Source organism: Cyprinus carpio, chromosome B3 (assembly GCF_018340385.1).
Source record: "Cyprinus carpio isolate SPL01 chromosome B3, ASM1834038v1, whole genome shotgun sequence".
NCBI classification, from domain to species: Eukaryota; Metazoa; Chordata; class Actinopteri; order Cypriniformes; family Cyprinidae; genus Cyprinus; species Cyprinus carpio.
The window spans coordinates 1,312,833-1,326,809 of record NC_056599.1 but is presented as its reverse complement, the minus strand read 5'-3'; the positions used below and the strand labels follow the sequence as shown (position 1 = coordinate 1,326,809).

The 13,977-nt window shown below is 35.2% G+C and overlaps 1 protein-coding gene and 1 pseudogene across 1 annotated transcript; both read right to left on the bottom strand.

The window, feature by feature from the left end:
• Nucleotides 1–287: 287 nt before the first annotated feature.
• LOC122136689 lies at nt 288–2,473 on the bottom strand (annotated as a pseudogene).
• A 705-nt stretch (nt 2,474–3,178) lies between these two features.
• LOC109059998 (H-2 class I histocompatibility antigen, Q10 alpha chain-like) lies at nt 3,179–9,552 on the bottom strand. The gene is made up of 7 exons (XM_019077157.2): nt 9,372–9,552; nt 8,737–9,009; nt 8,355–8,633; nt 8,000–8,281; nt 7,775–7,894; nt 5,917–5,984; nt 3,179–4,165 (listed from the first exon to the last, which is right to left on the bottom strand). The coding sequence occupies exons 1-7, from the start codon at nt 9,460–9,462 to the stop codon at nt 4,082–4,084; spliced, it is 1,197 nt and encodes a 398-aa protein (XP_018932702.2). The 5' UTR covers nt 9,463–9,552; the 3' UTR covers nt 3,179–4,081.
• Nucleotides 9,553–13,977: the final 4,425 nt, after the last annotated feature.

The following is a 13,977-nucleotide window of genomic DNA, read 5'->3' as shown; positions in this document are numbered from 1 at the left end:
TATATATATATATATATTAGGGTTTGGAGTGACAGTAGCATACAACAGCGAAATCAAGATCTTGCGGATCACCATCAGTCACTATACTCACCAATAATCCCTTTCTTCTTTAAGATGTAAAGAACTAAACCAGCGATGGTTAGCAGAAGCACGAGCACAGCTCCAGTCACTGCTGCAATCATAACTAGGTCAATCTCTGGTGAGCAGTCCTGCCAGGAGCTGAGGACACAAGAAATAGTTCATCAGTCAGTTCTCTGTATGAGAGGCAGATCATCAAACAAACACATTCACTCAAAGCCCTCTCTGGGCTCCTTGTCTGCATACTCTCTGAATTTCTTGAGCCAGTCCACACACTCTTTCTCCAGGTATCCTTTGGTGTACTGGTTTAGGATCGGCACATTATTCCATTTTCTCTTGGTTGGTAGAGCTGCAGCAACTGGGGTGACCCACTGAGACTATTTATCATCAAAGGACAAGAAATTTTCTCCATCATAGCTGAACTTGTTATAAGGCATTTAAGGCATTTATCATCCAAAGGCATTTATTCATTGCTGAATAAATGTCTTTGGAAAACTTCACTTGCCTGTTTGTCAACTTCACAACCAGTTCTCCTCTGTAGAGCATGAAGATCTGAAACAAACACAAATTGAAATGTTTGTGAGAGGACAGTGTTTCTCAATCATTTACACAAAATACAAAACCACAAAATGCAGAACTAAGATCTCAAGCAAAGCAAAAGCTGAATTCAAAACAGTTTGAACTCTTTCCATTTTTTGCACTAATGTCACACACACACACACAATTATCTGTGTGTGTGTGTGTGTGAGAAAAAGGCTTTTTTCTGTGCTTTATGCCTTTTACAGTATTGTACTGTAGCTGTTTGTAAAAGATTGCAACAATAGTGTCAACAATAGTGTCACTGACAGTATCATTTTCTGTTTTGTGTGTAACACTGTCCATATCCAACAGGATCAACTGCTGCAAAGAGCTTGGCATTGTGATTGGTGTTGCTTTTCAAAGGGATATTAGGGTGCTTCAAAGGTCACGTTTCTTAAGAGATTTTAATTTTAAACATTGTGCCTAATGTAGAGAATGGAGTGTAGTGTTTAGCCAAAAGTGAGATAAAGAATAAAAAAAGAAAAAACTGAGCGTGCAGGAACTGTGCAGACTTGGTCTAGGGATTTGGTGCATGAGCTTCTGATTTTGATGATTGATTTTCAAGTGCCAATATTAGTATGTAAAGTATTGGGGAAAACTGTAATATAAATCACATGATCATATGCAGGTTAAACTGTATGCGTGTTCCTCACCTGATTCACTGTCTCAAATGGTCCATATGTCTCAAGTGAAACCACTTGTTTCTTGAACTTTCCTTTTTTCCCAGTAATCCTCCTGCAGTTTCTCCTTCATCCAGGTCTGTTTGGGAATCTTCTTCTGTTCTTTACTATTGTAATAGTCGATCTGTGTGTCATCTAGCAGACCCATAGCAGTGAATTCATAGACGCCCGGCAGATCGACAGGTTTAGACAAACCACAGCGAGTGAATGAAAATCTCCGCAATGAAAAGAAATATAATTTCTTCAAGAACTTTTCATGGGTTTAAATGTGAGTAAAGTGAAGGAGAGTAAGCTAAAACATAATGTGTGAGAAGTTTTTTTTTTATTTTGATTTATTTAAAAATTTAAATTTAATTTAATTATCTAATTATTAACTTTTCATTAAACTCATAAACCCCCATCTGTTCCTTCACAAACACAAGTTGGGGAAATCTTGATGTAATATAATGTTTAATGCAATTCTTGTTGTAAATAACAACAAACAAACAAAACAATAAATTACTCAGTCCTATACAGAATTGAAATCATCATAGTGGCAGTTGTGCAATGTGTAACAATATATTTAAAACATCTTTTTTTTGTCATCTGAGAACATGGAAAAAAATAAAGAATTAACTCTGTTATTACTTGTGCTTCTACAAATGTTGTTTATCTGATTGGTTGTTCTTGTGGTCTGGGGTATGTTGGCTAAACATCATGTCAACTAACACAAAGAATTATTGAACATAAGAGTTCTATCAGATGACAAGATTTTACACTGTAGCGGCCTGTTTTCTGTCTCTGAATCACGGAGTCTCTTCTTTGGTATAGAAAAAGTGAACGTGCCAACAAGGGAATGTGGAAATCTTTTACAGATACTCGAGTTATTTTGGATTGTTTCTCTTCAGATGTTATCACCAATGGGCATGAATGATGAAGCACTGTTTAATGTGATGTGGTTTTCTTTTCTTCTCATTATTTATGTTTATGTATACATATTTTTCTATGCAGTTTTTATGTGACGAGGCAGGTTTAATAATGCAATAATGCATCATTGATTTTATTGGTAAAGATGTGTCCACGTATTGTAGTGATTGGTCATGTGTTGTTTTAAATTGGATTGTCAGAATTCTTTGTATATGCCTGATGAAGGTCATCGACCAAAACGTTGTGAAGTAATACATTTTGATGAATTTGCATGTGTGGATAGTGTGTGAGATTTATTCTTTTCTGTTTCTTATCAATTACTGACTGGTGTGCAAGAGTGATTGTTGAATAACAGCAAATTAAAAATATTTTCTTACTCTTTGTATTGTTTTGTATTCCTAAATCAATGTGATAAGCGAGTTAGGTCAAAAGTATTTTAAAATAAGTCTGATTATATTACCTAAAATGTATAATGTGATGGACTACATTACTAACTACAATTTTTGCTCTGTAATTTGGAATCAGTAACAGATTATAATTTGTATGTAATCTATCCAGCTCTGATTATAATTAAGAATATTTTAACAAAACATTCACATGTTCAGGGTTCTGTGGTGTGGTTAGTTGTCACATGACCTGTTTTCATTGTTTTAATCACTTAATACTGTTAGAAATGTTTGGTTTTTGTCATTTTTATTCATGCTGGTGTTCCTGTATATGTAGTACTGTATATGCAATATAAATTAATAATAGAAAACTGGTTTATATTCTGAAATCTTCAATTGAGAAGCTGTTGTTTTCAGGAACAGGGAAGATGCCTGATCTTATACGTGTTACATGTGTTCAGTATCTTCTAGACTGTTGTTTTTATAATGTGTAGTATGATAATAAAAACTGCAATAAATTGAATTATATATTAAAAACAAGCAAACAAACAAAGAAATAAACACTTTATTGCAGCAATACATATTAAATAGCACCAAATCAGCCCAAACAGCCCTACATCAGGAAGTCAGACAACAGAGATAAGTATCTATACATAAAACATATATGTATATATAAAGTTACAATTAAACAACAATGGAGAAAAAAAACAAGGATTGGACATTTAATCTGTGCACAGGTTTCTCGTTGTTTCAGCCTATGATATTCAATGACACTTGTTCTATACCCAAACCCCTTACTGTCACTTCCATGCTTGGTTTGTGTAATGTTCCACTATTAGTGTAATTAATGTTTGCCATGTATATTGCATATCTGTGTTCTGCTCCTCTGTCTCTCAGTGTCCTCTAAGAGAGACCTATATAAAAAATCTGCAAGTACAATATTAGATCTAACAATATTTTCATTATGTTTGTGAATATCAGTCTCTGAACAAATGCCACATCAGTTTAACAGAAAAATAAAGAAATAAAGGAAAATGTTTTCTCAGTAGTAATTCAACATTTCGTGATGGCAAAGCACTGCAATGTCACGTGTGCATCCCTACCGCTGCATTGCAAAACATGAGATGTAAAATGTAGGTGGTGTATAGTGCAGTATGTTGGGATGGGTGTGCCAGAACTGAAACAGAAACTGTAACATGTAGATGGTTTCGTTTTAAGAAAAACTGAGCAAAATATCATTATTTGCAAGAAGTGTGCAGAAGGACAATAGGGAGAAAGAGTGGCACAAGCATCTCTTTCATGTGTTCTTGTGAATTACATTGCTCTAGAGAAACTTTCAGAATGCACTTTTTATACCCATGTTGCACTCTTGTTTGCTACGTGATCATTAGGTGTACATAATTAACTGTGTTTGCATTAATTATTTTGAATGTGCTTTAAAGCAATAGCTGTTCAGTAGCTCTCTTTTTTAGTCTTCTGGCCCAGCTTCGTTAGTACATACTCATCTGGTAGTCTGTCACCACTGGAGGCCTCACACTGGAAAACAGACAGAAATGGTTATGTTATTTATCTCTGGGAGTTGTTAAATATTAAAACAAGTCATATTTCCGGGTGAGTTGTACAATATCCCAGCTGAAATCAATGGATTCCCAGTGTTCTTCAATGTAGATCACTCTAAAGTGTAGGGACCCTTAACAAAATCGCTACCCATATCCTGGCACTATAGACCTTGGTCAGAGATGCATTTCCCAAAAGCAACTATGGTCACAAGTTGTCATTACCAACAAAGTTTAATGTGACTTGCAACTCATCAAACTCATCTCAGGTTAGTAAACATATTAAACTTAACAAAAATGAAAACAATGCTTTGAGGGATAAATTTACAATCTTTTAACCCTTGTGTTGTGATCAAAACCCAATTACACTTGTGGTGTTCCAGGGCAAAAATTGTTTATAAATCACACATTATGCTATATTATCACCGAATATTGGATTCAATCTTTTAGTCAACTTGTTTTCTTTCATTTAGGACTGGTTTTGTATGTATATTTGGATCTGATTAATCGTAAACCTTGTTTATCTGAGAGTAGGCACCTAATTTTTTGAGTGAAAAAAGTATTATTTATTAATAATTTTCACAATATTAAATAAAAATTGATGAAAATTTGCACTATTTATCACACTAGTGTACTTTAATATTTAATCAGGGAGTTTGTTTTGAAAGGCTTTTATTTTGTACAAAATAGCACAAAATCACGCTTGTGGTGTTCCCGGTCAAATATGACTGGCCATTTAGAGTGAATGGGAAAGATCATAAAAAACAGGACCTTTATTTTGAAATGCTTTTATTTTCTGAAAAAGGGCACAAAGTAACAATTTTGCTGTTCCCTGTTAGGTGCCTACTCTCAGATAAATGAGGCCTACAATTAATCAGATGAAAATATAAATACAAAACCAGTCCTAAATGAAAGAAAAGTTTACATAAAGATTGAATCCAATCTTTGGTTATAATATAGCATAATGAGTGATTTATAAGCAATTTTTTGAGTCTGGTCATTTTTGCCCTGGAACACCACAAGTGTAACAAGGTGAAAAATCTCCCACAAAAAAGTACGAAAATGATCAAAAAATGTTTGAGTAGTAGTTATTCCCTTTGTGAACAAAGTCACTAAATTCCAGTCCAATGCGATAACATTAACTAGTATTTTAATGAAAAAGAAAATCATCTTGGGGGAAAAAAGACCCGAACACCACATGAGGGTTTTCATGTATGTTCACACTCACAACTATCTAACTGAGATTTCAACCAAAAGTTTCTTCAGTAAGACGTTTCGGTAGCTGAACGGTCAGTATGTTGTTAACATACCGACCATAAGCAACAGAGCAAACCACTGAACACACTGTACTTCAATCCCTCACAGCCTCATTTTCATTCCTGTCAAAAACTAAATATGGCGCTACCCTAAATAGGGTCTACACATCTGCTTTTGGCTTTTACTGAAACTCACTTTTGTTTGTATCCAGGTGTATGCAATCAAACCCAGCTCACCCAAAATGACTGTAAATTTTCATGTGACTTCACTATCTACTAGTTCAATACTCCATTAAAAGGCTAAGCATATTGCTGTCCTTGACTTATAATGGTGGAATCAGCTTGACTTAAGCAGAATTGTCCCTGTCTTCAATGTAGTTGACGACTGCAGTCCCAAACATAAAGACAAAGTTGTGGGGAAAAAAGAAAGAAATGTGTCTAAACAGGACTGAGATTCCTTTTAATATATAATTACCTGAGAGGGAATGAGCTCCACTGAGCTTGAGGCACTGCTGTCTGATGTTTTACTACCAGTGTCTTGTCCTGTAGGAGAAAGTAGAGTGCCTTGTATAAATTAACCTGTTAAATAAGGATGCACCAACATTCCAGGCAAATAAATGATCCAGTGATGCTTTTTTTAATCTGAAAAGCTGTTCTCACATCTTAAGGTTGATGTTGACTATTCTCAGACACAATATTTCGTACACATTTAACAAACAAACATTTAACAAATGTGAATAAATATCTAAATAGGAGTCATGTTCAGTGTCCAGAGAGTTAGTGTCTGTTTTACTGTGTCATTAATAAAAATAAATCAACAATCTCTACAGTAATTAGGTATTTGATATTTCTCTTCTTTAGCTGTTGATGACAGTTTTTTTTTTTTTTTTTTTTTAATATTCTTTTCACTAATGTATAAATAACTATTATCTAAACTAGTGGTATCTGCTCGTTGAGGGTCAGAGTCAGGGTTGTAGGTGGGGTTTGGGGGGCCCTGGTGCAGGTTGTACCTGTGGGCCCCGTTTGAAATTGTGTACATAGCACAAACAAATAAATAGAACAAAGATACAAAGTTTTTTCATGTTTATAGGTATCCAGGTACCAAAACCAAATAATTAAATTTAAAATATCATTGCATAGTCTTCACTGTATAAATTAAATATAGATTCATTCTTGTTAAAACTACAAATTAATTTAGTCAAGAGCATGATGATTTTCTCTCATTTAATTTCTTGGATGTTTTTCTTACAAAAACACATAGATTCACTACAGAAGGCCTTTATTCACCCCTGGAGCTGTGTGAGGCACATTTTATTATGGATGGATGCGCTTTATTTGATTGCTTTTGGACTGTTGAACAAAAACACCCACCCACTGCCATTATAAAGCTTGGAATAGCCAGGACAATTTTTTATATAACTCCGACTGGATTTGTCTGAAAGAAGAAAGTCATATACACCTAGGATGCCTTGAGGGTGAGTAAAACATGGACTAATTTTCTTTTTTGGGTGAACTAACCCTTTAATACTGTATTTTACGAATGCACTGGTGAAACTCAGTACACGTTTTTGGCACCATGTCCTGAAGGTCCTCAAAACATTTCATGTGTGCCATTTTGATTTACTTTAAAAATGTACTTTTTCTAAGTCTAGCTACACTGGTGGTTTGATTTTTAATTACATCATCTTAAGACCATGCTGACAAAAAGTTATGGATTTCATGTCAATAGACACGCATTTATTGCATTAATAAATTTACTGGAATGATGCCAAAGGCATCTGAGGCTGTATCTCTGCAAAGTTTTGACATACTGACACCAAACTTTATGTGTCTTTGTCACCTCACACCACATCAATTTAAAATTGGTTAAAAGTTCTAAACCATTAAATCATATTATAAGTGATCGTATTTATGATTTTCAACCTTTTTTAAATAAAATAATCTTAAAATGTCTTTAATTACTCATTGCTGCAGTTACTAAGTAATTAGTAATTGCTCAGTGTCATGCTGTACTCCACATTTTGCCTCAGGTGTGCTTGGCCACTTAATTGCTGCTTGAAGCTGTATTTTAGAAATATATTTTTCATTTTTCAACTCACTCAAAAATTTAAATATTGTCAAGTTATTTCAAACCTGTATGTTGTATTCGTTTCCTAGTGGAACTCAAAAGCAGACTTTTAGGGGTAAATATTTGGGTAAATGATTCATTCTCTACACTGCTTGTCCTATGTAAAGTCACAGGAATGCTGGAGTCTATCCCAATGTCTCAAGCCATTATGATTAAAAACCAAAAACAAGAATGTGTGGATCATCCTTAATTAGTGACTACTCACCACAAAGCCCATTCATTTTTATGATGTAAACCACTAAAGCAACAAATGCCAGGAAACCTCCAATCCCTGCTCCAATCATAACTATGAAAGTGTCTGATGGGGAGTCCAGGCATTTTCTATCTATAAAAATCCACAAAATAAGGGGAAAATGGAAATTCACAACTTAAATTTCTTTTTAATTCATCAAGTAATGTTTCTGTATGTGTGTGTAACTGCTTTGATTACCCCATTTGATGATTATTGGTGCTGTAATGTTACTGTGGAACACAAAACAGTCATATTCTGCTTTTTCATCCTCACTAATCTCCACACTCTTCTGTATCTGGAAGGTCCCATCAGGGTTCGGTCTGATTCCAGTGGATTTAATCTCATTTTCAGGCAGAGCTGTGCGATATTTCCTAATGGTCAACATCGTGTCTTTGGCGTAGAAGCCGGTGACCATACAGATGAGTTTCAGTTGGGTTTCATTCCTGGATTTCCTTGCAAACATGTGAACATCTGGAGGAGCTGAAAACACAGGAATCAGTTTATCAATCATCTGCAGATGAACATCAAATATAAATACTGTACATTTACACACAAGGTTTTCTGAGCTCCTCGTCTCCATATTCTCTGAATTTCTTGAGCCAGTCCACACACTCCATTTTCAGGTAGCCTGCTGTGTGTTGTTTTAAGATCGGCACATTATCCCATTTCCACTTGGATATTAAATCAGTGTCAGCTGGGGTGACCCACTGAGACTCTTTATAATCAAAAGACAGAAAGTCCTCTCCATCATAGCAGTACTCATTAATGCGTTTTGGTTCACTTCCCTGCTGCTCAACTTCACAACCGTGTCTCCACTGAAGAACATGAAGATCTGAAATGGAGATGGATCAAAATGTTGGTAAGAAAAAATATAATGAAAATATAATATGATGAATTAATTTAGGTTAAAGTTAAACTGTTTAAATGCTCCTCACCTGATTCATTTTGTTTCATGCATTTCATCAGAGAGTCGATATTCTTCTTAATCCACTGTTCTTTGTCCTTTCTCAGCTTTGTGTCTTCTTCCCAGTAATCCTCCGTCATTTTCTCCTTCATCCAGGTCTGTTTAGGAATATTTCTCTGTTCTTCACTATTGTAATAGTCGATCTGTGTGTCATCTAGCAGACCCATAGCAGTGAATTCATAGATGCCCGGCAGATTGACAGGTTTGGACAAAGCTGTGTAAATGTAATACAGCGAGTGTTTCTCTGCAATAAAGAGCAATAAAATATGAATGTAAAACTATTCACTAGTGATAAAATATTACATTCCTGATGGAGAAAACAGTTAAAACATATGGATGAAGTCTCAAGTTTCAGCAACATAAAGAACTAAATATACTGAATCTTATCATATGGATCTAGACCTGTTCTCTGGGAGACTTATTCTAGTATACTTATGGACATATAATCGACAAAACTTGTATTTAGTTAAAGGAGTATATAAGTATAGCTTTCAAGTTTCCTACACAGCATGCATTTGTAATCAGATTTCAATTATATTCTGAGAAACACGTCAAATGTTCACATTCAAAAATTACTTTCACTTTCTGTTCTGATTGTTTCTTTACCTGCTTGAATTGAAGGCGGAGTCCTATAAAGAAGGAAAGCACAAAGTAGAGCAAAGAGTTTCGCGACATGTGCCCATTGTATAAAGGCCATGTGTGAATTTTCAAGTGTTTACGTCGTTCCTTCACATCTGAACGCAGAAACTGAATGCAGCAGAAAACCGGTTGCAAAAAATGGCGGATAGTGTTTATGTGTTTAACCCATAGATATGTTTAACCAATAAGAAAATAGATTGATGACATCATCTGTATCTGGGTGGAAGTGGTTGAATTAATACAGAGAGAGTTTACTTTAGGCAGTCGATGTTTATTCACTGATCTATAATAAAACATATTCAAATATGTTCAACATTCTGAATAAATACCCAACACTTAACGAACTGTAACTTTGTGGAAGAATTGTTCAGTCTTCTCAAAATGTTTACAAGGAGTTGGTGTAAGGTGAAGTCAGCAAAACTGGTACAATTTTCGGTATTAAATGTATTCTACCAACACTATTTATGCTATAAACAAATTCTAAAAGTCTCTTGTATTTCCCAGTGTTTTTTTTTTTTTGTTTTGTTTTTTTGTTTTTTTACTATTATTAAGTTGGCTTGAGAAAGCCAACTTACTGAAATGCTATTTAAACTTCTTCTTCTTCTGAGACTAAAATGATTAACTCTAACTCCTCCTAAAGCTTTAACGCTACAGACTCCAAACTCAGCCCGGCCCTTCAGACTGATCTGACTGAGCGTGCTATATCTTTTCTAACTGATCGGACTTAAGGTTTTCATAAAAATGAAGATTAAAAATCATAAAAATCCCATAGACAAACATTGATGGAATATTCAGATGAGATCTAGCTATCTATCGTCTGACTATTTCTATCTATCTATCTATATATATATATATCTCTCTCAATCTATCTATCTATCTTCATAGCAACACTCTAGCAACTATCCAATCCAACATAGCAACCACCCCGGGTACCCTAGCAACCGCATAGCAACAACCTAGTAACCACCCGGAGTACCCTAGCAACTGTTTAGCAACACCCTAGCAACCATCCCAGGTACCCTAGCAACAGCATAGCAACACCCTAGCAACCATCCTGGGTACCCTAGTAACCACATAGCAACACCCTAGCAACTCCCCGAGTACCTTAGCAACCGCATAGCAACTCCTTAGCAACCACCCCGGTTACCCTAGCAGCCGCATAGCAACACCCTAGCTACCGCCCCGGGTACCCTAGCAACCGCACAGCCACACCTTAGCAACAACCCTGGGTACCCTAGCAACCGCATAGCAACACCCTGGCAACTGCTTAGGGTACCCTAGCAATTGCATAGCAACACCTTAGCAACCACCCAGAGTACCCTAGCAACCACATAGCAACACCCTAGCAACGTCTATCTATCTATCTGCTAGCAACATGCTAGCAACTTGCTAATCATGCTAACATCATGCTAATCATGCTAGAAACGTGTTAGCAAAATGCTAATCATACTAGCAAAATGCTAGTAAAATGTTAATCATGCTAACAACTTGTTAATCATTCTAGAAACGGGTTAGCAGCATGCTAGCAACTTGTTAATTATGTTAACAACATGCTAGTAACATGTTAATAATGCTAACAACATGCTAGTAGCTTGTTAATCATGCTAACAACGTGCTAATCATGCTAGAAATGTGCTAGTAACTTGCTAATCATGTTAACATTATGCTAGTAAATTGTTAATCATATTAACTACATGCTAGTAACTTGCTAATCATGCTAGAAATATGCTAACAACATGCTAGTAACTTGTTAAACATGCCTGAAACATAACAAAACGTTAGTAGCTTGTTAATCATGCTAACAACATGCTAGTAACTTGCTTATTATTATAGAAGCATGCTAACAAAATGCTAGTAACTGCTAATCAAGCTAACAACATGCTAGTAATGTGCTAATCATGCTAGCAACTTGCAAAACATGTTAGAAACATGCTACCATGATGCTAGTAACATGCTAATCATGTCAGAATCATGCTAATCATGTTAGAATCATGCAAACAACATGCTATCAACTAGGGATGCATCGATCCGATACTCAGGATCGGTATCGGCTCCAATACTGTCATTTTCTGCGGATCGTGTATCGGTCAGACGAGACCGATCCAAATCCGATATTGTGCATTTACTATTCTGTGTTATTGTTGAGCCCCATGAAAGGCACAAAAACATTATAAAGCACCAAAAAGTTTTCGTGCACTATATTTCAAGTGTTCTGAAGCTGTTCCATAGTTCAGTGTGAGGTACAGATGAATATTGAAGTCATTAAATTCAAGTTCACAAAAACTCCTCTCTCCACTGCGGCTGTCTGTCATCCTCCATTCAGCGATCAAACTGTGTGTCGTGTTCGGTTACTACAGTCAAAACCATGAAACTCTCTTTAGGTGCGCACAGTAAATGAGGTTTAAAACTGTTAAAAGAAATGGCTCAATAAACTAATGCACAGATTTAATGCGCATAATCGCTCTGTGCCGCTCTATATTGGCGCCTTTAGCATTACAATACTTTTCTGCGCAATCAAAGATTATTAATAGTCTTTCTTGTCCTGTCGTATCTATCATATGTTGCTGCCTTTATTACTGTGCTATACATTTAAAAGAAACGTCTTTTAGATTTCTATATAAATGTATATACTTGTTTTTTCATGAATGTATTTTACAACAATACAAAGTGCAATGTGTAACGTTTTACCAGATTTTAGACTTATTCACTTTTAGATAAAATATTTCACTAGATAAATGTATTGTGCACCCGTGATTTTTCTAGAGTACCTTTTGCTGCTGAATTATCCACTAACCTAGTTTATAATAACATTTTTGTCATAGATTATGATTAGATATTTTTTCATTTGTTATTTTTCTATAATTTGTAATATTTAAGTTTTCTATAAGTAGTAGATTGTGTTTACCACACGAAAGAGTGATGATCAGGTCAACACAGAAGTTCTACATTGATTAAAAAAAAAAACTGACTGCCATCGGATTGGATTGGTATCGTTAAATGGTATCGTTGCATCCCTACTATTAACCTGCTAATCATGTTAACAACATGCTAGAAACGTGTTAGCAACATAATAGTAACTTGCTAATCATGTTAACAACATGCTATTAACTTGCTAATCATGCTTACAACATGCTAGAAACATGTTATCAACATAATAGTAACTTGCTAATCATGTTAGCAACATACTAGTAACTTGCTAATCATGTTTACAACATGCTAGAAACATGTTATCAACATAATAGTAACTTGCTAATCATGTTAGCAACATACTAGTAACTTGCTTATCATGCTTACAACATGCTAGAAACATGTTATCAACATAATAGTAACTTGCTAATCATGTTAGCAACATGCTATTAACTTGCTAATCATGCTTACAACATGCTAGAAACATGTTATCAACATAATAGTAACTTGCTAATCATGTTAGCAACATACTAGTAACTTGCTAATCATGTTTACAACATGCTAGTAACATGCTAATCATTATAGAAGCATGCTAACAACATGCTAGTAACTTGCTAATCATGTTAACAACATGCTAGTAACTTGCTAATCATGTTTACAACATGCTAGAAACATGTTATCAACATAATAGTAACTTGCTAATCATGTTTACAACATGCTTGAAACATGTTATCAACATTCCAGCCCAGGTGTCTTGCTAATGACCTTTTGTCTTTATGCTTTTCCTGACCATTTGGCTTGTTAAACTCAAGGCAGAGCTGTGCCTTTGTCTCTATAGTAATGTGAAGGTATGGCGATACTGTCAGACTGATTGGATTAGCAACCTTGCTTTTGGTGCTGATGAGATCCAGGCTGGAAAATGCCATTGTCGGGCTGATTCCTGTATTGCATTTGTATTTTATTGTGTAGATTGTCTCCACCTCTACTCTATGTATCCCTACCCCTTGAATGTATATAAACTCCAAAGTATTACTGCTTTGGTAAGACTTTTGCAGCGTGTTCTCAATAAAGAGTCCTGCTGAAGATTACCCAAGAGTCTCCTGGTCTTCCCTTCTGAGTTTCCAACATTAGTAACATGCTAATCATGCTAGAATCATGCAAGCTACATGCTATTAACCTGTTAATCATGTTAACAACATGCTAGTAACTTGCTAATCATGCTAGAAACATGTTAGCAACATCCTAGTAACTTGCTAATCATGTTTACAACATGCTAGTAACATGCTAATCATGCCAGAAACATGTTAGCAACATCCTAGTAACTTGCTAATCATGTTAACAACATGCTAGTAACATGTTAATCATGCTAGAAACATGCTAGTAACTTGTTAATCATGCTAACAAAATGCTAGTAACATGCCAATCTAGATTAGACTAGCAACCACCCCAGGTACCCTGGCAATATGTTTATACTTATCTGTTTTTTTCTGATAGACTGTATTGCCTTGAAAACATTCAAACTTTAATCTTTAAAACTATTTTAACTTCCGAACTACTTCAAATTGAAAACTTTCAGACTGCAAGCTTTTCAAACTTTTTTCAAACTTTCTAGCTAGGCTTTTTCATGCAAACTTAAAGTTTGTCTACAAACTTTTAATGTGGTTAT

Coding starts and splice junctions, on each gene's coding strand:
- LOC109059998 (XM_019077157.2), bottom strand. CDS start 9,462: ATGGCCTTTATACAATGGGCACATGTCGCGAAACTCTTTGCTCTACTT. Junction 9,010..9,371: donor TCCGCCTTCAATTCAAGCAG/GTAAAGAAACAA, acceptor TCTTTATTGCAG/AGAAACACTCGCTGTATTAC. Junction 8,282..8,354: donor CGAGGAGCTCAGAAAACCTT/GTGTGTAAATGT, acceptor CTGTGTTTTCAG/CTCCTCCAGATGTTCACATG.